The sequence below is a fragment of the Pecten maximus genome, chromosome 2 (assembly GCF_902652985.1).
Source record: "Pecten maximus chromosome 2, xPecMax1.1, whole genome shotgun sequence".
Taxonomy (NCBI): Eukaryota; Metazoa; Mollusca; class Bivalvia; order Pectinida; family Pectinidae; genus Pecten; species Pecten maximus.
In genome coordinates, this window is record NC_047016.1 from 27,088,992 (window position 1) to 27,112,014 (window position 23,023).

Below are 23,023 nucleotides of genomic sequence, written 5' to 3' on the forward strand. Positions count from 1 at the left end.
TTATACATCACTACACAATGTTGTACATCACTACACAATGTTATACACCACTAAAGTGTCAACAATGTTATACATCACTAAAGTGTCAACAATGTTATACATCACTAAAGTGTCAACAATGTTATACATCACTACACAATGTTATACATCACTACACAGTGTTATACATCACTACACAATGTTATACATCACTACACAATGTTATACACCACTAAAGTGTCAACAATGTTATACATCACTAAAGTGTCTACAATGTTATACATCACTAAAGTGTCTACAATGTTATACATCACTAAAGTGTCTACAATGTTATACACCACTACACAATGTTATACACCACTACACAATGTTATACATCACTACACAATGTTATACATCACTACATAATGTTATACATCACTACACAATGTTATTCATCACTACACAATGTTATACATCACTACACAATGTTATACATCACTACACAATGTTATACATCACTAAAGTGTCTACAATGTGATACATCACTACACAATGTTATACATCACTACACAATGTTATACATCACTACACAATGTTATACATCACTACACAATGTTATACATCACTACATAATGTTATACATCACTACACAATGTTATACATCACTACACAATGTTATACATCACTACACAATGTTATGCATCACTACACAATGTTATACACCACTTAAGTGTCCACAATGTTATACTTCAGGAACAATATCAGTACAATACTTTAACATCGCATCACAGTTAATGTTGCGCCCCATTCTGTTGCTCATTAGTGTATGTTGTTGCAACTTCAACAGGTTCCGCGTTTTGTCTGCACTGCCGGACACGAAGGCTACATTTTGCATTTTTCAGATGCCTATTGATATACTCTTTCCATTGATTCAAGATACCTTGTTGAAAAAAGTGATTTAGAGGTTGCACTTTGCAAAAATCTCTAACGGTGTTAATGTTACCGCATTTACAATCACGTGACCTAACTCAATATGCGAGTGACCCAGGAGGGCCTTCGTGATACAGAGGACAATGTTTACTTTCATTTGAACTGCTTATTGAGCATGTACAACATGGTCAATAGGGAAATAAAGTAAAATTAGTGTCGATGTTACGGTACTTATATATTATAGAGGACAACATTAACAGTGATGCGACATGTCGTTCTGTTCTTTCTGCTCTATTTGAAGGCTCGTATTTTCTTTCTGCTCTATTTGAAGGCTCACATTTTCTTTCTGCTCTATTTGAAGGCTCGTATTTTCTTTCTGCTCTATTTGAAGGCTCGTATTTTCTTTCTGCTCTATTTGAAGTCTCACATTTTCTTTCTGCTCTATTTGAAGGCTCACATTTTCTTTCTGCTCTATTTGAAGTATCGTATTTTCTTCCTGCTCTATTTGAAGGCTCACATTTTCTTTCTGCTCTATTTGAAGGCTCGTATTTTCTTTCTGCTCTATTTGAAGGCTCGTATTTTCTTTCTGCTCAATTTGAAGGCTCGTATTTTCTTTCTGCTCTATTTGAGGGCTCGCATTTTGTATAGCATTTGTAATTGCAAACATACTTAAGATTAGAAGCACAAGAGTCCATCATATTACTACAGAAGAGAAAGCCTGATAGAAAAGACATAGCTTTGTAGGGAGGCATACCACTGAAAAAACATTATACTAAGGAAGGAGGAGGGGGCATAGCAAAGCATTGTAAGTAAAGCAGGGCGGATGATATTGCAGTAACATTGCTGATAATATCGCTATTTGATCATGGCCTGTTACATTTGTTTTAACTTCACGTATTGTAATGAGAAACGCTTTGTCCTTTGTAGATTGAAGTGGAAACGTGAAAATCCCGACGTAAATATGAGTGTTGATGAAGAAAGGTCTCCTGGCAGTACTACTAGTGAAACGGAACTCAACGTAACTAGTGTTTATATACCTTAGTCGTTTTTTAATCGTTTTGTCATGACCATTTTCATGTGAGATTATGTATAATCAATTGTGTTTTACATGTTCCGTGAGCACTGACCTTAGAATAGAAGTTTCTCTATATCTACCTTGCGATGGTTCCATTGTTTAATTGATGTTGATATTGTTACAACTAAATATCAAATTTATTGGCATGTTGTTTAAATCATCTTAGCATTTTTAATGTAAATGAATTATACCGTATTTATTGTGTAATTACACCCAAGATCCAATTATACAAACTTTGACTTTAAGGAAGGGTTGAATTTATTACAGTATGCCTCAAAGTAGAGATTAAGTTTATTACATTTTGGTTCAAAGAAGGGATTTTTTTTTATTACATTATGACTCGAAGTAGGTGTTGAGTTCATTACATTATGACTCGGAAGTTGAGGTTGAGTTTATTACATTATGACTCGAAGTTGAGGTTGTTTTTATTACATTATGACTCGAAGTTGAGGTTGAGTTTACTACATTATGACTCGAAGTTGAGGTTGAGTTTACTACATTATGACTCGAGTTTATTACAATGTAAGGACATTGCCGGATAAATATAGTAAGTTTTATCGGAGATAGGGTTACTTTTCTAGATGAACACGATACAGTTAGTTTACACCCTTGAAGTCAATATCACTCCAGTGGGGAAATGGCTATGTACTTGCTCTGAACTGGTGTCATATTTGGTCAGTTAAAGAACCAACCTTTGTGTACCAATTCTTGTGATGTGTCAGTAACACTAATAAGTAACTTTTTTCAGACACCACGAACACCGTTGTACGAGCAGTCTAAATCATTATGGGGACGTGTGAAGATGTTACCTATACAGATTCAGCGTCAGCTGCTGGACCAGTACCGCGATCCATTCACCGTGGAAGTCCGTGACCAGCTAGCGGACCTTATAGAAGATCTGCCATTGTAGGCCACATTAAATAATATGTTACATAGATTATATAACTAAGCTATTTGCATTCCTATTTGACTTAGGTTATCATTTACATGTACGTGTGCAAATACACGCCAATTATTCTATAATTCAATGAGAAAGGTTGGGGATGAGAACGTGGGTAATGTCGAAGATGCAAGGCATCAGTTGTTCCAATGTCACCAACCTAACTCTCATTTGAGATTGTGACTTAACACGGACCTAGATTTGTATGGCGGGAGACGCTTTTTCTTCAGAAGGACATTGGCTTATTCCCATTGTACTTCCTCAGGAGTCTCAACGCAAATCTATATGTCTGTTCTCTTTTAATCGATTTTGAGTTTCAATTATGATTTCATCATTATATTGGTATATCATTATTTTCGTTTTACTTTGTGAGTTCAGGAGTGAAGTGAACGAAGAGAATTCAGGAAACGTAGAAGATGAAGGATTTGCCAATCAGATGTTAGAATCCTTGTTAAATGATCTCAGGAGCTCAATTCGTAAAACAACCGAGTTCGTCCTGAAAACAAAACTTCGGGATTCTGAACATAAAATCAGAGTAAGTAACAGTAAGTGAATGTTTGATGAAAGTAACTTACTCAGGTAAAGGACAATAGCTTTTATACTAATGGAGGAAAATGCCTATAAAAAGTAACTTACTCAGGTGAAGAACAATTGCTTTTAAGTAATAGAGAAAAATGCCTATAAAAAGTGCATATAACTTACTCAGGTTATGGATATTAGCTTTTATAGTAATGGAGGAAAATGCCTATAAAACATAAGGTTTTAATTTATACCTATTGCAATAGAGTGATCCTTCATTACAATACTAGTTCTTTAGCTTTATAAGGAAATCGAGTTATGAGGAAACATAAATAAGTAACGTATTTGCTCTTTACATCCAAATGATACATTAATGTCTAGGTAGACACAAACAAATGTTACACTGTAAATTTGCATCAAAGCAGATTCCGTAGGTATGAATCAGTCTATTAGCTTTTGACCAGAACTGATTCTACATTTAAATACTAGGTGAAATACACGTGTTTACACGTTGGTGTTCTTTTTTATTTTAGCAAAGATACACGGGGAATGCACTGGAGTTTGTCAAGTTAGTGAAAAGCTACCTGTCGCAGGAGGAGCGTGCAGTGGCTCAGGCAGAAAATGTTAGTGGGGAAACACAATTGTTGCATTTACTTATATTTCTGGATGATATAGTAATAAGTATAGGATCATTTATTATATATAATCATGACGTATTCCTCGTAATATTATGACAAGAGAGTAAATTTATTATGACAACTAAGCGGTATGATATGCAGGATGACTTCAATTCAGTTGCTATTTTTCCATTTCTAGATAGTAACATATCTGATTCTCCTTTCTTTGGTGTTTACATATACCAGTTGGTTATTTATTCAAGGGCGTGTTACCATTATAACGATGACAAATGTCGTCTACGGACTGATACATTAACATGCTGTGTCGAGAGAGATGCAGTCTGTTAATACCAGAGGAAACGTGATGGTGCACATCATTGTCTCATTCTATTTACTTACTCGATAAGTCGGGGCGTGTTCGAGGCTTGTCCCTTGTGGTTCAGATATCTCCACCCCTACTCCTCATTTGAGCACCCGGGCTTATTGTACTTTTTCAAAAGTATCCGTGCACTCGATATTTTTGTTCATGTTTTGCCCTCTGGTTATTAATTTTGAGTTTGAATTCTAGTGTGGTTAAAATGTCGGTATTTTTGTTGGTTTGATCAGGCTACATCTGAGAATGGAGGTGACACTCAGTATCACCGCCAGCTGGATGTCATTCAGAGGATTGAACGTTTACAGAGTAGAACCCAAGTAAGTATAGGGACGGCAATTACAAAGAGGTATGCTTACACGGGAGGCAATTATAGGAGAAGTAACTACAAGGGGATATAGTTACACAAAAGGAAATGACAGGAGAGACAAATACAGGGGAGAGGGGAGAAATAACAGGGGAAGAAACGACAAGGTGAGCTTATTACAAAGGAGGCAATAACAAGGGAAGTAACTACAAAAGAGGTATATTTACAAGGGAGGCAATTAAAAAAGTAACTACAAGGGGAGATAATTACACAAAAGGTTATTATAGGATGAGTAACTACAGGGGAAGACACTACAACGGGAGATACTTAGAGGAGAGACAATGAAGGAGAAGTAACTACAAGGGGAGATAATTACACAAAAGGTAATTACAGAGGAAGTTACCACCAGGGGAGATAATTACACAAAAGGTTATTATAGGGGGGGGGGGGGGGGGGGGGGGGTAACTACAGGGGAAGACACTACAACGGGAGATACTTAAAAGAGAGACAATTAAGGGGAAGTAACTACAATGGGAGATAATTACACAAAAGGTAATTACAGAGGAAGTTACCACAAGGGGAGATAATTACACAAAAGGTTATTATAGGGGGAATAACTACAGGCGAAGACACTACAACGGGAGATACTTAAAAGAGAGACAATTAAGGAGAAGTAACTACAAGGGGAGATAATTACACAAATGGTAATTACAGAGGAAGTTACCACAAGGGGAGATAATTACACAAAAGGTTATTATAGGGGGAATAACTACAGGGGAAGACACTACAACGGGAGATACTTAAAAGAGAGACAATTAAGGAGAAGTAACTACAAGGGGAGATAATTACACAAAAGGTAATTTCAAAGGAAGTAACTGCTAGGGAAGATAATTACACGGGAGGCAATGACAGGGGAAGCTACTGCATTGGGAAAAAATTAAAAGGGGGACAATTAAGGAGAAGTAACTTCAAGGGGAGATGGTTACACAAAAGGAAATTACAGGAGAGACAAATACAGGGGAGGGGGGAGAAATAACAGGGGAAGAAACGACAAGGAGAGCTTATTACAAGGGAGGCAATAACAAGGGAAGTAACTACAAAAGAGGTATAATTACAAGGGAGGCAATTAAGAAAGTAACTACAAGGGGAGATAATTACACAAAAGGTTATTATAGGGGGAGTAACTACAGGGGAAGACTACAACGGGAGATACTTAAAAGAGAGACAATGAAGGAGAAGTAACTACAAGGGGAGATAATTATACAAATGGTAATTACAGAGGAAGTTACCACCAGGGGAGATAATTACACAAAAGGTTATTACAGGGGGAGTAACTACAGGCGAAGACACTACAACGGGAGATACTTAAAAGAGAGACAATTAAGGAGAAGTAACTACAAGGGGAGATAATTACACAAAAGGTAATTTCAAAGGAAGTTACTGCTAGGGAAGATAATTACATGGGAGGCAATTACAGGGGAAGCTACTGCATTGGGAGAAAATTAAAAGGGAGAAAATGAAGGAGAAGTAACTACAAGGTGAGATGGTACACAAAAGGAAATTACAGGGGAAGTTACTGCAAGGGGCAAACATTACACGGGAGGCAATTACAGGGAAAATTACTACTAGGGGAGATACTTACACAGGAGGCAATCAAAAGAGAGATATATCGAAAGCTACTGTAAATATGAATAAAACAAAGACACTGATACTGGAGTCAGTTGTTGTTAAATAACGAGTAAAATGATATCATATTATCTTGTATATACATTATTACATTCGTCTAACTTCATATCCTCGCATTTCAGGTAACACAGAACTATCTGCAAACACTGGATGAAAAGTTCAAACAGTTTAATATCACGCGTCAGAAGCTTAACCAGGTTAAAGGTATAAAGTATATTAGTTGATTGGTTACATTCAAAACGATATACATATCGATATACGGTTTTGAGAAAATATTCTTAAAATCGTAAGTATTAGATATGTTTACCTCGAAAATCTCTGTTTCACATCAGATGAAAAAAACTACAAAGTATTTGTATAGTATATTTTTAGAATATATCAAATTCAAAGATCAATATTCAAACTTCATGAAAAAAGGTATTCAAAATATGACGACGAAAACACTTATTTGGAAATACTTGCATACTGGTATTGCTTAATTAAAAATAATAGCCCAAATGAAATTTAGTTCAGCTGACTTTGTGAAGAATGAGTACAAGGAGTAAACGTCTTGGAGTATTGCACAAACTGAATCAGTATACCGTTTAATTACAGGCCAAACACAGCAGATTGAGAACCAGCTCCATAATGTGCAGAATTCTATTACGAATATGGCTCCTGATGCATACCAACAAAACCTTGTGTTATGTATGAACCAGAGGTCCAGTCTAACCCAGAGGACACAGGAAATCAACCATACCATAAAAGATATGGTCACACAGCTCGTACAGATAAGACGAGTATGTGTTATGTGTCACGTGGTTCACATTTCAATCAGGTTGTACTGTACGGAATAGTGTGCCCTCGTCACTTTTTTGTAAGTGAAGAGGACATCTACTATTACACACTGGTTCTGTGTCAAGTTTCATCGTGTTAGCTATGGATTTTTCTCCAGCTTTGTAAAGTTTGATGTTTGGATGAATTTGTTATTTATATTACAGAAAAGGCCAGGCTCAATGTCATAGTTGTTATCGATAAAAGTAAATCTACCTATACAGTCATCGATATCAGCATTCCCCTCGATCTATATGTAAAACCTGATACATTGACTGTATCACATGAAATGTTCTGTCTACGTTCTTTCGTGGTTTGTTTCATATATACGAAATTTCGTGGTTAGCCTATGTAACAGTAATATAACAATGCTACAATATCCAGTTTATTTGTATTCGTTGTTCCAAACAGGTGGCATTGATAGAGTTAATTATCGTAAGTTGTTACTGTTGTTGATTGACAGGATTTTATAGAGAATTTTCATCAGACACGCTGTGAACTTGAGGTTCTCCAAAAACTGGTCAATCAGGAAGTGTTGTCATGGAAACAGCAACAGAGGTTAGCAGGTAACGGAGTCGAGTTTGACCTCCGAGCACTGGCCACCATACAGAACTGGTTAGTTTTTTTAACAGTTTGATAATATTTTAGGCTAAGGCAAGTAGTTATTCCGTAACGTGTCTTCATTTGATGCGATATTCCATGTAGGGCAGCTTCCTGAGATTATTTCTAATTTGGACGACGTCTGTTCAAGCATTTCATCTTTTTCACATTAACTACTTGTAGTTGTGTAAGAAGGGTTGAGCATACTCCATGGTAACCTGGTCCTAAACCCTATATAAACAATGTTCTGACCCTTTGTTTTGTTCAACACGTACACAACTGCCTTAGTAACAGTTAACATTATCACTGAGATCTTACAGAACTCAAGTGGGAAGTGACTTTTAAATGAATGATGATTGCAATAAAAAAGTTCCCTAGTCCCATGCCACACTTGCTATATAAATACATGTTTTGGGACAATGAAAAATCAATGATATCACATTTGAATAACAGGTTTGAAGGCTTGGCTGACTTGACATGGAAAAATCGAAATCAGATTTCCCAGATGGAGTCCTTTGGACAAGACTTTCCCATTGATGTTCCTCACGGTATACAGGACATGGTGGCCAGCTCGAGCAGTTCTGTTAACAGTATCCTCGCTAACATTGTCAGAAGGTAGACATCGTCATTAAACTTGTAAAATGGTATTAATTTGAACTGACCTGGTCAGAATAAAATAGCATTTTCACGAACTCTGTCAAACGTTATTAATTTTTATTAACCTTTTCAGAAGATAAAAATAGCATTCTCACTAACCTTTACAAAAGGCAGTCATCCTCATTAACAAAGTCAGAAGATAGAAATTCGCATTATTTAGGTCAAAATGTACTTAATCTCACAAACTACCTAAAATCAGCTTACTGTGGATGAGTTTCATTTCCACAAACCTGCGTACGTCCGTCACCTGATCAACTACGAATAACAGGCTATTAAGCAAAGCAAGTTCTTCTGTATCCTGCAAAGTGACTGTCGCCGCGGGTTTGTTTGCGTATTTGTAAAAATGTGCTGACAATTATTTTGTCAAAACATTTGTGATCCATTCAATGCGAGAGACATTTTAGGAAAACAATCGTTATAAGGCTCACGTATGCCAAAAGGGGCTACCTAGTTGTTTAAGAAGGTTCGGCTATTAGACGATTTGAAAAGCATTGCTATGTCCTTTGGCAGAAGTATGTATTTGATAATCCTTTAAATGATCCAAGTATCTTTCAAATCGCTAACGTGTCGTCGCTAAAATTGGAAAAGGAAAAACTTTATTCATCGTGGCTCTAGAACTCTTTAACTAACATCTATTTAATCTCCACAATGTGCACATTTTGTATGTCGACCTTATATCAGTATCATTTGAATACATTAAGTTTGAATATCACCTGTCAACGATTTTTTGACACAGCGCCTTTATAGTGGAATGCCAGCCTCCACAGATACTGAAGGTCAACAATAAGTTCACAGCCAAAGTGAGGCTCCTACTTGGTAACAAACTGAAAACTTACATGGATCCTCGAAAGGTTACAGCAGTTCTCATAAGGTGAGGACATCCTAGTCTTACTCATTATATATCCTACAAGGTTTATCCTAACAGCAACAACAGAAAAACAAGATAATCTTTTGTTCATATTTACACCCACATAAATACATCCTTTTATAGCCTGTTACATACTCGTATTGTCTCCATCCTGTTATAGCCCTTACATACTCGTATTGTCTCCATCCTGTTACATTCTGTTACATACTCGTATTGTCTCCGTCCTGTTATAGCCTGTTACATACTCGTATTGTCTCCATCCTGTTATAGCCCTTACATACTCGTATTGTCTCCATCCTGTTATAGCCCTTACATACTCGTATTGTCTCCATCCTGTTATAGCCTGTTACATACTCGTATTGTCTCCATCCTGTTATAGCCTGTTACATACTCGTATTGTCTCCATCCTGTTATAGCCCTTACATACTCGTATTGTCTCCATCCTGTTACATTCTGTTACATACTCGTATTGTCTCCGTCCTGTTATAGCCTGTTACATACTCGTATTGTCTCCATCCTGTTATAGCCCTTACATACTCGTATTGTCTCCATCCTGTTATAGCCCTTACATACTCGTATTGTCTCCATACTGTTATAGTGTGTTACATACTCGTATTGTCTCCATCCTGTTATATTCTGTTACATACTCGTATTGTCTCCATCCTGTTATAGCCTGTTACATACTCGTATTGTCTCCATCCTGTTATAGCCCTTACATACTCGTAATGTCTCCATCCTGTTATAGTGTGTAACATACTCGTATTGTCTCCATCCTGTTATAGCCTGTTACATACTCGTATTGTCTCCATCCTGTTATAGCCCTTACATACTCGTATTGTCTCCGTCCTGTTATAGCCTGTTACATACTCGTATTGTCTACATCCTGTTACATTCTGTTACATACTCGTATTGTGTCCATACTGTTATAGTCTGTTACATACTCGTATTGTCTACATCCTGTTACATTCTGTTACATACTCGTATTGTGTCCATACTGTTATAGTGTGTAACATACTCGTATTGTCTCCATCCTGTTATAGTCTGTTATATACTCGTATTGTCTCCATCCTGTTATAGCCTGTTACATACTCGTATTGTCTCCATACTGTTATAGTCTGTTACATACTCGTATTGTCTACATCCTGTTACATTCTGTTACATACTCGTATTGTGTCCATACTGTTATAGCCCTTACATACTCGTATTGTCTCCATCCTGTTATAGCCCTTACATACTCGTAATGTCTCCATCCTGTTATAGCCCTTACATACTCGTATTGTCTCCATCCTGTTATAGCCCTCACATACTCGTATTGTCTCCAACCTGTTATAGCCCTTACATACTCGTATTGTCTTCATCCTGTTATAGCCTGTTACATACTCGTATTGTCTCCATACTGTTATAGCCCTTACATACTCGTAATGTCTCCATCCTGTTATAGTCTGTTATATACTCGTATTGTCTCCATCCTGTTATAGCCCTTACATACTCGTATTGTCTCCATCCTGTTATAGCCTGTTACATACTCGTAATGTCTCCATCCTGTTATAGCCTGTTACATACTCGTATTGTCTCCATCCTGTTATAGCCCTTACATACTCGTATTGTCTCCATCCTGTTATAGTCTGTTATATACTCGTATTGTCTCCATCCTGTTATAGCCTGTTATATACTCGTAATGTCTCCATCCTGTTATAGCCTGTTACATACTCGTATTGTCTCCATCCTGTTATTGTCTGTTATATACTCGTATTGTCTCCATCCTGTTATAGCCCTTACATACTCGTATTGTCTCCATCCTGTTATAGCCTGTTACATACTCGTAATGTCTCCATCCTGTTATTGTCTGTTATATACTCGTATTGTGTTCATCCTGTTATAGCCTGTTACATACTCGTATTGTGTCCATCCTGTTATAGCCCTTACATACTCGTATTGTCTCCATCCTGTTATAGCCCTTACATACTCGTATTGTCTCCATCCTGTTACATTCTGTTATATACTCGTAATGTCTCCATCCTGTTATTGTCTGTTACATACTCGTATTGTCTCCATCCTGTTATTGTCTGTTATATACTCGTATTGTCTCCATCCTGTTATAGCCCTTACATACTCGTATTGTCTCCATCCTGTTATAGCCTGTTACATACTCGTAATGTCTCCATCCTGTTATTGTCTGTTATATACTCGTATTGTCTCCATCCTGTTATAGCCTGTTACATACTCGTATTGTGTCCATCCTGTTATAGCCCTTACATACTCGTAATGTCTCCATCCTGTTACATTCTGTTACATACTCGTATTGTGTCCATCCTGTTATAGCCTGTTACATACTCGTATTGTGTCCATCCTGTTATAGCCCTTACATACTCGTAATGTCTCCATCCTGTTACATTCTGTTACATACTCGTATTGTGTCCATCCCGTTATAGCCCTTACATACTCGTATTGTCTCCATACTGTTATAGCCCTTACATACTCGTATTGTGTCCTTCCTGTTATAGCCTTTTACATACTCGTATTGTCCCCATCCTGTTATAGCCTGTTACATACTCGTATTGTCTCCATACTGTTATAGCCCTTACATACTCGTATTGTGTCCATCCTGTTATAGCCCTTACATACTCGTATTGTCTCCATCCTGTTATAGCCTGTTACATACTCGTAATGTCTCCATCCTGTTATAGCCTGTTATATACTCGTATTGTCTCCATCCTGTTATAGCCTGTTACATACTCGTATTGTCTCCATCCTGTTACATTCTGTTACATACTCGTATTGTCTCCATCCTGTTACATTCTGTAACATACTCGTATTGTCTCCATACTGTTATAGCCCTTACATACTCGTATTGTCTCCATCCTGTTATAGCCTGTTACATACTCGTATTGTCTCCATCCTGTTATAGCCCTTACATACTCGTATTGTCTCCATCCTGTTATAGCCTGTTACATACTCGTATTGTCTCCATCCTGTTATAGCCTGTTACATACTCGTATTGTCTCCATCCCGTTATAGCCCTTACATACTCGTAATGTCTCCATCCTGTTATAGCCTGTTACATACTCGTATTGTCTCCATCCTGTTATAGCCCTTACATACTCGTATTGTCCCCATCCTGTTATAGCCTGTTACATACTCGTATTGTCTCCATCCTGTTATAGCCCTTACATACTCGTATTGTCTCCATCCTGTTATAGCCTGTTACATACTCGTATTGTCTCCATCCTGTTATAGCCTGTTACATACTCGTATTGTCTCCATACTGTTATAGTCTGTTATATACTCGTATTGTCTCCGTCCTGTTATAGCCTGTTACATACTAGTATTGTCTCCGTCCTGTTATAGCCTGTTATATACTCGTAATGTCTCCATCCTGTTATAGCCCTTACATACTCGTATTGTCTCCATCCTGTTATAGCCTGTTATATACTCGTATTGTCTCCATCCTGTTATAGTCTGTTATATACTCGTATTGTCTCCATCCTGTTATAGCCTGTTACATACTCGTATTGTCTCCATCCTGTTATAGTCTGTTATATACTCGTATTGTCTCCATCCTGTTATAGTCTGTTACATACTCGTATTGTCTCCATCCTGTTATAGCCTGTTACATACTCGTATTGTCTCCATCCTGTTATAGCCCTTACATACTCGTATTGTCTCCATCCTGTTATAGCCTGTAACATACTCGTATTGTCTCCATCCCGTTATAGCCTGTTACATACTCGTATTGTCTCCGTCCTGTTATAGCCCTTACATACTCGTATTGTTTCCATCCTGTTATAGCCCTTACATACTCGTATTGTCTCCATCCTGTTATAGCCTGTTACATACTCGTATTGTCTCCATCCTGTTCTAGCCCTCACATACTCGTATTTTCTCCATCCTGTTATATTCTGTTATATACTCGTATTGTCTACATCCTGTTATATTCTGTTATATACTCGTATTGTCCCCATCCCGTTATAGCCCTTACATACTCGTATTGTCTCCATCCTGTTATAGCCCTTACATACTCGTATTGTCTCCGTCCTGTTATAGCCTGTCACATACTCGTATTGTCTACATCCTGTTATAGCCTGTTACATACTCGTAATGTCTCCATCCTGTTATAGTCTGTTATATACTCGTATTGTGTTCATCCTGTTATAGTGTGTAACATACTCGTATTGTATCCATCCTGTTATAGCCCTTACATACTCGTATTGTCTCCATCCTGTTATAGCCTGTTACATACTCGTATTGTCTCCATCCTGTTATAGCCCTTACATACTCGTATTGTCTCCATCCTGTTATAGCCTGTTACATACTCGTATTGTCTCCATCCTGTTATCACCTGTTACATACTCGTATTGTCTCCATCCTGTTATAGCCCTTACATACTCGTATTGTCTCCATCCTGTTACATTCTGTTACATACTCGTATTGTCTCCATCCTGTTATAGCCCTTGCATACTCGTATTGTCTCCATCCTGTTACATTCTGTTACATACTCGTATTGTCTCCATCCTGTTATAGCCCTTACATACTCGTATTGTCTCCATCCTGTTACATTCTGTTACATACTCGTATTGTCTCCATCCTGTTACATTCTGTTACATACTCGTATTGTGTCCATCCTGTTATAGCCTGTTACATACTCGTATTGTCTCCATCCTGTTATAGCCCTTACATACTCGTATTGTCTCCATACTGTTATAGCCCTTACATACTCGTATTGTCTCCATCCTGTTATAGCCCTTACATACTCGTATTGTCTCCATCCTGTTATAGCCTGTTACATACTCGTATTGTCTCCATCCTGTTATAGCCCTTACATACTCGTAATGTCTCCATCCTGTTATAGCCCTTACATACTCGTATTGTCTCCATCCTGTTATATTCTGTTACATACTCGTATTGTCTCCATCCCGTTATAGCCCTTACATACTCGTATTGTCTCCATCCTGTTATAGTGTATTACATACTCGTATTGTCTCCATCCTGTTATAGCCTGTTACATACTCGTATTGTCTCCATCCTGTTATAGCCTGTTACATACTCGTATTGTCTCCATCCCGTTATAGCCTGTAACATACTCGTATTGTCTCCATCCTGTTATAGCCTGTTACATACTCGTATTGTCTCCATCCCGTTATAGCCCTTACATACTCGTAATGTCTCCATCCTGTTATAGCCCTTACATACTCGTATTGTCTCCATCCTGTTATATTCTGTTACATACTCGTATTGTCTCCATCCCGTTATAGCCCTTACATACTCGTATTGTCTCCATCCTGTTATAGTGTATTACATACTCGTATTGTCTCCATCCTGTTATAGCCTGTTACATACTCGTATTGTCTCCATCCTGTTATAGCCCTTACATACTCGTATTGTCTCCATCCTGTTATAGCCTGTTACATACTCGTATTGTGTCCATCCTGTTATAGCCCTTACATACTCGTATTGTCTCCATCCTGTTACATTCTGTTATATACTCGTAATGTCTCCATCCTGTTATTGTCTGTTACATACTCGTATTGTCTCCATCCTGTTATTGTCTGTTATATACTCGTATTGTCTCCATCCTGTTATAGCCCTTACATACTCGTATTGTCTCCATCCTGTTATAGCCTGTTACATACTCGTAATGTCTCCATCCTGTTATTGTCTGTTATATACTCGTATTGTCTCCATCCTGTTATAGCCTGTTACATACTCGTATTGTGTCCATCCTGTTATAGCCCTTACATACTCGTAATGTCTCCATCCTGTTACATTCTGTTACATACTCGTATTGTGTCCATCCTGTTATAGCCTTTTACATACTCGTATTGTCCCCATCCCGTTATAGCCCTTACATACTCGTATTGTCTCCATACTGTTATAGCCCTTACATACTCGTATTGTGTCCTTCCTGTTATAGCCTTTTACATACTCGTATTGTCCCCATCCTGTTATAGCCTGTTACATACTCGTATTGTCTCCATACTGTTATAGCCCTTACATACTCGTATTGTGTCCATCCTGTTATAGCCCTTACATACTCGTATTGTCTCCATCCTGTTATAGCCTGTTACATACTCGTAATGTCTCCATCCTGTTATAGCCTGTTATATACTCGTATTGTCTCCATCCTGTTATAGCCTGTTACATACTCGTATTGTCTCCATCCTGTTACATTCTGTTACATACTCGTATTGTCTCCATCCTGTTACATTCTGTAACATACTCGTATTGTCTCCATACTGTTATAGCCCTTACATACTCGTATTGTCTCCATCCTGTTATAGCCTGTTACATACTCGTATTGTCTCCATCCTGTTATAGCCCTTACATACTCGTATTGTCTCCATCCTGTTATAGCCTGTTACATACTCGTATTGTCTCCATCCTGTTATAGCCTGTTACATACTCGTATTGTCCCCATCCTGTTATAGCCTGTTACATACTCGTATTGTCTCCATCCTGTTATAGCCCTTACATACTCGTATTGTCTCCATCCTGTTATAACCTGTTACATACTCGTATTGTCCCCATCCTGTTATAGCCTGTTACATACTCGTATTGTCTCCGTCCTGTTATAGCCCTTACATACTCGTATTGTCTCCATCCTGTTATAGCCTGTTACATACTCGTATTGTCTCCATCCTGTTATAGCCTGTTACATACTCGTATTGTCTCCATACTGTTATAGTCTGTTATATACTCGTATTGTCTCCGTCCTGTTATAGCCTGTTACATACTAGTATTGTCTCCGTCCTGTTATAGCCTGTTATATACTCGTAATGTCTCCATCCTGTTATAGCCCTTACATACTCGTATTGTCTCCATCCTGTTATAGCCTGTTATATACTCGTATTGTCTCCATCCTGTTATAGTCTGTTATATACTCGTATTGTCTCCATCCTGTTATAGCCTGTTACATACTCGTATTGTCTCCATCCTGTTATAGTCTGTTATATACTCGTATTGTCTCCATCCTGTTATAGTCTGTTACATACTCGTATTGTCTCCATCCTGTTATAGCCTGTTACATACTCGTATTGTCTCCATCCTGTTATAGCCCTTACATACTCGTATTGTCTCCATCCTGTTATAGCCTGTAACATACTCGTATTGTCTCCATCCCGTTATAGCCTGTTACATACTCGTATTGTCTCCGTCCTGTTATAGCCCTTACATACTCGTATTGTTTCCATCCTGTTATAGCCCTTACATACTCGTATTGTCTCCATCCTGTTATAGCCTGTTACATACTCGTATTGTCTCCATCCTGTTCTAGCCCTCACATACTCGTATTTTCTCCATCCTGTTATATTCTGTTATATACTCGTATTGTCTACATCCTGTTATATTCTGTTATATACTCGTATTGTCCCCATCCCGTTATAGCCCTTACATACTCGTATTGTCTCCATCCTGTTATAGCCCTTACATACTCGTATTGTCTCCGTCCTGTTATAGCCTGTCACATACTCGTATTGTCTACATCCTGTTATAGCCTGTTACATACTCGTAATGTCTCCATCCTGTTATAGTCTGTTATATACTCGTATTGTGTTCATCCTGTTATAGTGTGTAACATACTCGTATTGTATCCATCCTGTTATAGCCTGTTACATACTCGTATTGTCTCCATCCTGTTATAGCCTGTTACATACTCGTATTGTCTCCATCCTGTTATAGCCCTTACATACTCGTATTGTCTCCATCCTGTTATAGCCTGTTACATACTCGTATTGTCTCCATCCTGTTATCACCTGTTACATACTCGTATTGTCTCCATCCTGTTATAGCCCTTACATACTCGTATTGTCTCCATCCTGTTACATTCTGTTACATACTCGTATTGTCTCCATCCTGTTACATTCTGTTACATACTCGTATTGTCTCCATCCTGTTATAGCCCTTACATACTCGTATTGTCTCCATCCTGTTACATTCTGTTACATACTCGTATTGTCTCCATCCTGTTACATTCTGTTACATACTCGTATTGTGTCCATCCTGTTATAGCCTGTTACATACTCGTATTGTCTCCATCCTGTTATAGCCCTTACATACTCGTATTGTCTCCATACTGTTATAGCCCTTACATACTCGTATTGTCTCCATCCTGTTATAGCCCTTACATACTCGTATTGTCTCCATCCTGTTATAGCCTGTTACATACTCGTATTGTCTCCATCCTGTTATAGCCCTTACATACTCGTAATGTCTCCATCCTGTTATAGCCCTTACATACTCGTATTGTCTCCATCCTGTTATATTCTGTTACATACTCGTATTGTCTCCATCCCGTTATAGCCCTTACATACTCGTATTGTCTCCATCCTGTTATAGTGTATTACATACTCGTATTGTCTCCATCCTGTTATAGCCTGTTACATACTCGTATTGTCTCCATCCTGTTATAGCCTGTTACATACTCGTATTGTCTCCATCCCGTTATAGCCTGTAACATACTCGTATTGTCTCCATCCTGTTATAGCCTGTTACATACTCGTATTGTCTCCATCCCGTTATAGCCCTTACATACTCGTAATGTCTCCATCCTGTTATAGCCCTTACATACTCGTATTGTCTCCATCCTGTTATATTCTGTTACATACTCGTATTGTCTCCATCCCGTTATAGCCCTTACATACTCGTATTGTCTCCATCCTGTTATAGTGTATTACATACTCGTATTGTCTCCATCCTGTTATAGCCTGTTACATACTCGTATTGTCTCCATCCTGTTATAGCCCTTACATACTCGTATTGTCTCCATCCTGTTATAGCCTGTTACATACTCGTATTGTCTCCATCCTGTTATAGCCTGTTACATACTCGTATTGTCTCCATCCCGTTATAGTCTGTTACATACTCGTAATGTCTCCATCCTGTTATAGCCTGTTACATACTCGTATTGTCTCCATCCCGTTATAGCCTGTAACATACTCGTATTGTCTCCATCCTGTTATAGCCTGTTACATACTCGTATTGTCTCCATCCTGTTATAGCCTGTTACATACTCGTATTGTCTCCATCCTGTTATAGCCCTTACATACTCGTATTGTCTCCATCCTGTTATAGCCTGTAACATACTCGTATTGTTTCCATCCTGTTATAGCCCTTACATACTCGTAATGTCTCCATCCTGTTATAGCCTGTTACATACTCGTATTGTCTCCATCCTGTTATAGCCTGTTACATACTCTTATTGTCTCCATCCTGTTATAGCCTGTTACATACTCGTATTGTCTCCATCCTGTTATAGCCTGTTACATACTCGTATTGTCTCCATCCTGTTATAGCCTGTTACATACTCGTATTGTCTCCATCCTGTTATAGCCCTTACATACTCGTATTGTCTCCATCCTGTTATAGTCTGTTACATACTCGTATTGTCTCCATACTGTTATAGTCTGTTACATACTCGTATTGTCTACATCCTGTTATAGTCTGTTACATACTCGTATTGTCTCCATCCTGTTATAGCCTGTTACATACTCGTATTGTCTCCATCCTGTTATAGCGCATGTGGGTTAATGTTGCATTTATAATTAAAAAGAACAAAAAACATCATGTTTTAATATAAATTCAATATTTAATGATTTCCCGGTTAGTTCTGTTTGTTTTTTTGATCGGATTTTAATGTTATGTGTCCAACGTCTTTATCGGGATGTTTTCGTCGTTCCTCGTGTTCTCGCGTGGTCACGTGACCGGCACGAAGGACTACATTAACACTTGGTCGGTAAATATGGCCAGAGCACCCGACCAACGTATTTTGTCGTACAAACAAATATGATACACTTATTCATCGTGCTAAGAAACCGAGAAAAAGTGCTGTACATTCTTCTATTTATTCAAGTATGGTTACATAACAGCGTTATAAACTTGTGTTAATTGAAGAAATGCCGATTAATTGACTACTTTTTAAGTAATTTTGACGATGTTTGTCATTTTCGTAAGAATGTACAGCACTTTTCGTTGCTCTCATACAATTACCTTCACGCTCGTACCTGTTTCATAAGTATTGATTTAGGATAGTCGGGTGCTCTAGGACGATTCATAGAGCAAGTGTTAATGTTCATTCTCCAATATTGGAACTCTTCAGTGTTTTAAGTATCGAAATCGGCATATAGAAACGAACAAACGTTAATAAACGAATGCAATGGATCGTAATTAATTCAATTAATTATTTACAGATGATTTCCAAAGACATAAGGTATAGTTAGAAGTTTTCGGCTGTACACATGCAAGTTTGTAAATTCGTCACTGTGATGAAACCACCGTCCTCGTCGTTGCCATGACAGCCGATCGAAGCTGCGATCACGAATGCACTGACAAAGTGAAAGTTGAAGTATTTTTCGCAACATGCGGTTTAAACTTAAAATTACAATCACACCTCATATTGATTGGGGTTGTTTAATCATACCTGATCAATTGAATTATCAGAAAACTAACAAAAACATTAAAAAACACAGAATGAAGCCTTCGTGTCAGGCAGTGCAGACACAACGCGGGATCTGTAAACAATGTGACGTCATTGGAATGTACAAGTTGCAACAATGTACAACAATGTATATTTTACATGAATACACTAATGAGCAACAAAACGGGACGCAACATTAACCCACATGCGAGCCTGTTACATACTCGTATTGTCTCCATCCTGTTATAGCCCTTACATACTCGTATTGTCTCCATCCTGTTATAGCCCTTACATACTCGTATTGTCTCCATCCTGTTATAGCCTGTTACATACTCGTATTGTCTCCATCCTGTTATAGCCTGTTACATACTCGTATTGTCTCCATCCTGTTATAGCCTGTTACATACTCGTATTGTCTCCATCCTGTTATAGTCTGTTATATACTCGTATTGTCTCCATCCTGTTATAGCCTGTTACATACTCGTATTGTCTACATCCTGTTATAGTCTGTTACATACTCGTATTGTCTCCATCCTGTTATAGCCTGTTACATACTCGTATTGTCTCCATCCTGTTATAGCCTGTTACATACTCGTATTGTCTCCATCCTGTTATAGCCTGTTACATACTCGTAATGTCTCCATCCTGTTATAGCCTGTTACATACTCGTATTGTCTCCATCCTGTTATAGCCCTTACATACTCGTATTGTCTCCATCCTGTTATAGCCTGTAACATACTCGTATTGTGTTCATCCTGTTATAGTGTGTAATATACTCGTATTGTGTCCATCCTGTTATAGCCCTTACATACTCGTATTGTCTCCATCCTGTTATAGCCTGTTACATACTCGTATTGTCTCCATCCTGTTATAGCCCTTACATACTCGTAATGTCTCCATCCTGTTATAGCCCTTACATACTCGTAATGTCTCCATCCTGTTATAGCCTGTTACATACTCGTATTGTCTCCGTCCTGTTATTGTCTGTTATATACTCGTATTGTCTCCATCCTGTTATAGCCTGTTACATACTCGTATTGTCTCCATCCTGTTATAGCCCTCACATACTCGTATTTTCTCCATCCTGTTATAGTCTGTTTTATACTCGTATTGTCTCCATCCTATTATAGCCTGTTGCATACTCGTATTGTCTTCATCCTGTTATAGCCCTTACATACTCGTATTGTCTACATCCTGTTATATTCTGTTACATACTCGTATTGTCTCCATCCTGTTATAACCTGTTACATACTCGTATTGTCTCCGTCCTGCTATAGCCTGTTACATACTCGTATTGTCTCCATCCTGTTATAGTCTGTTACATACTCGTATTGTCTCCATCCTGTTATAGCCCTTACATACTCGTATTGTCTCCATCCTGTTATAGTCTGTTATATACTCGTATTGTCTCCATCCTGTTATAGCCTGTTACATACTCGTATTGTCTCCATCCTGTTATAGTCTGTTATATACTCGTATTGTCTCCATCCTGTTATAGCCTGTTACATACTCGTATTGTCTCCATCCTGTTATAGTGTGTAACATACTCGTATTGTGTCCATCCTGTTATAGTGTGTAACATACTCGTAATGTCTCCATCCTGTTATAGCCTGTTATATACTCGTATTGTCTCCATCCTGTTATAGTGTGTAACATACTCGTATTGTCTCCATCCTGTTATAGCCCTTACATACTCGTATTGTCTCCATCCTGTTATTGTCTGTTATATACTCGTATTGTCTCCATCCTGTTATAGCCCTTACATACTCGTATTGTCTCCATCCTGTTATAGCCTGTTACATACTCGTTTGCTTATGTGTCTCAATTTACAGTGAGCGCCAGTTGAGTCGCCTGCAGGAATCTGAAAGTCCACACCTATTTAAAGAGACATCTGGTAAACTTCTAAATGACAATGGGCGCATGGAGTACAACGAAACGACACAAGAACATAGTGTTTCACTGAAGAGTATGGTAAATACTGATCGGAGAGGACTTTAATAGGCTCTGGCATACAATATATGTCCAATAATTGCGGCATGTGGTTTATGTCAATAAAATAGTTTGAAATTGAAATTGAAGTTAAATACTGGATTTAAAGTATAGATCAACCTATATCTCGAAACATACTGTACCGTGACCTGACATTGAACATTTGGGTAGCTATTGATTTCTGCAATAAAATAATCTTCGATTTTTGTTTTATATAACGGTTATGAGATATTCCAAAAAGAAAAAAAATTGCCAATACCCTCCAATTCTTTAACGAAAATAATTCATTATCTCCAATACAAAACAGCACTCCCGCACAGACCAATCAAACAAAGAAAACTTACGCAATGTCGTAAACAAATGAGTAAACATAGAGTAATAACTTACAGAATGTGTTTTTTCCCCAGCAACTCCAGAAAATTAGCCGAGCTGATAGAAAGCAGGTAAGGTAGTATGACCATATTATCCTAAACGAATCCATTATATAATATATAATGCTAGTATAATTTTAAAGGTTCTTATTAGTAGTAACGGATACAGCTCAGGTGTAAAGACATTATTTGCCTATTTCTTTATGAATAAAAAGGTGTATCAGCTTACCCCAACGAAGGACACTGCAGCGTCTGCATTAGTTGGCCACCTGAATCAGTCAAACAGCCGACATGTTATCTCAGAATTTGCTGCCACTCAGTAAAATATTACAGTATATATATGAATGTTTTGTTGCACTTGTTTTTCGGACATTTCACATTAATGTTCTATCCTTTCAGAATGTGACGGAAGAGAAATTCTGTATCGTATTTAAGTCAACATTCCAGATTGGAAACCAAGAACAATTTGTTTGGGTAGGAATATTACACACGAACTACTTATTAAAAGTGATTGATGTATGCATAAGTAGATAAACAGGTAAACGACTTTTTATGTTTACATATGTAATTCACGTTGCTTTTTTGTGTATAACCTCCTATAGGTCACATTGTGATGTGATAAATCCCTACTCTCCAATCCACTGAATTCCTTTATCACCTTGCCGAATACAACTGATACTGGTGTATATAATATTGAGATAGATCATCAGAAAATGACTACTTTTTAACAAACGATCATTAGAACACATCTATAGCTATTTGCGTTGTTTTATTATACAGACAAACTCTAATCCTATAGTTGTGATCGTCCATGGCAGCCAGGAATGCCGAGCCATGGCGACAATCATGTGGGACAACCAGTTTGCATTGGCAGTAAGTATCCTGGTGGTCCTCTCTGACTAAATTTTC

At 37.9% G+C, this 23,023-nt stretch overlaps 1 protein-coding gene across 1 annotated transcript in view; it reads left to right on the forward strand.

Annotated features, from left to right (window-relative positions):
* The window catches only part of LOC117321668 (signal transducer and activator of transcription 5A-like), a 45,082-nt gene that overhangs the window by 13,720 nt on the left and 8,339 nt on the right, over positions 1-23,023 (forward strand). The window contains exons 2-15 of the mRNA XM_033876174.1: positions 1,819-1,909; positions 2,715-2,872; positions 3,285-3,441; positions 3,959-4,048; positions 4,649-4,735; positions 6,531-6,612; positions 7,003-7,187; positions 7,685-7,836; positions 8,275-8,436; positions 9,215-9,349; positions 21,587-21,725; positions 22,151-22,186; positions 22,514-22,588; positions 22,895-22,987. Of these exons, the coding sequence (XP_033732065.1) occupies positions 1,853-1,909; positions 2,715-2,872; positions 3,285-3,441; positions 3,959-4,048; positions 4,649-4,735; positions 6,531-6,612; positions 7,003-7,187; positions 7,685-7,836; positions 8,275-8,436; positions 9,215-9,349; positions 21,587-21,725; positions 22,151-22,186; positions 22,514-22,588; positions 22,895-22,987 (1,608 nt within the window). The 5' untranslated portion in view covers positions 1,819-1,852. The remainder of the gene's footprint in view (positions 1-1,818; positions 1,910-2,714; positions 2,873-3,284; positions 3,442-3,958; positions 4,049-4,648; positions 4,736-6,530; positions 6,613-7,002; positions 7,188-7,684; positions 7,837-8,274; positions 8,437-9,214; positions 9,350-21,586; positions 21,726-22,150; positions 22,187-22,513; positions 22,589-22,894; positions 22,988-23,023) is intronic.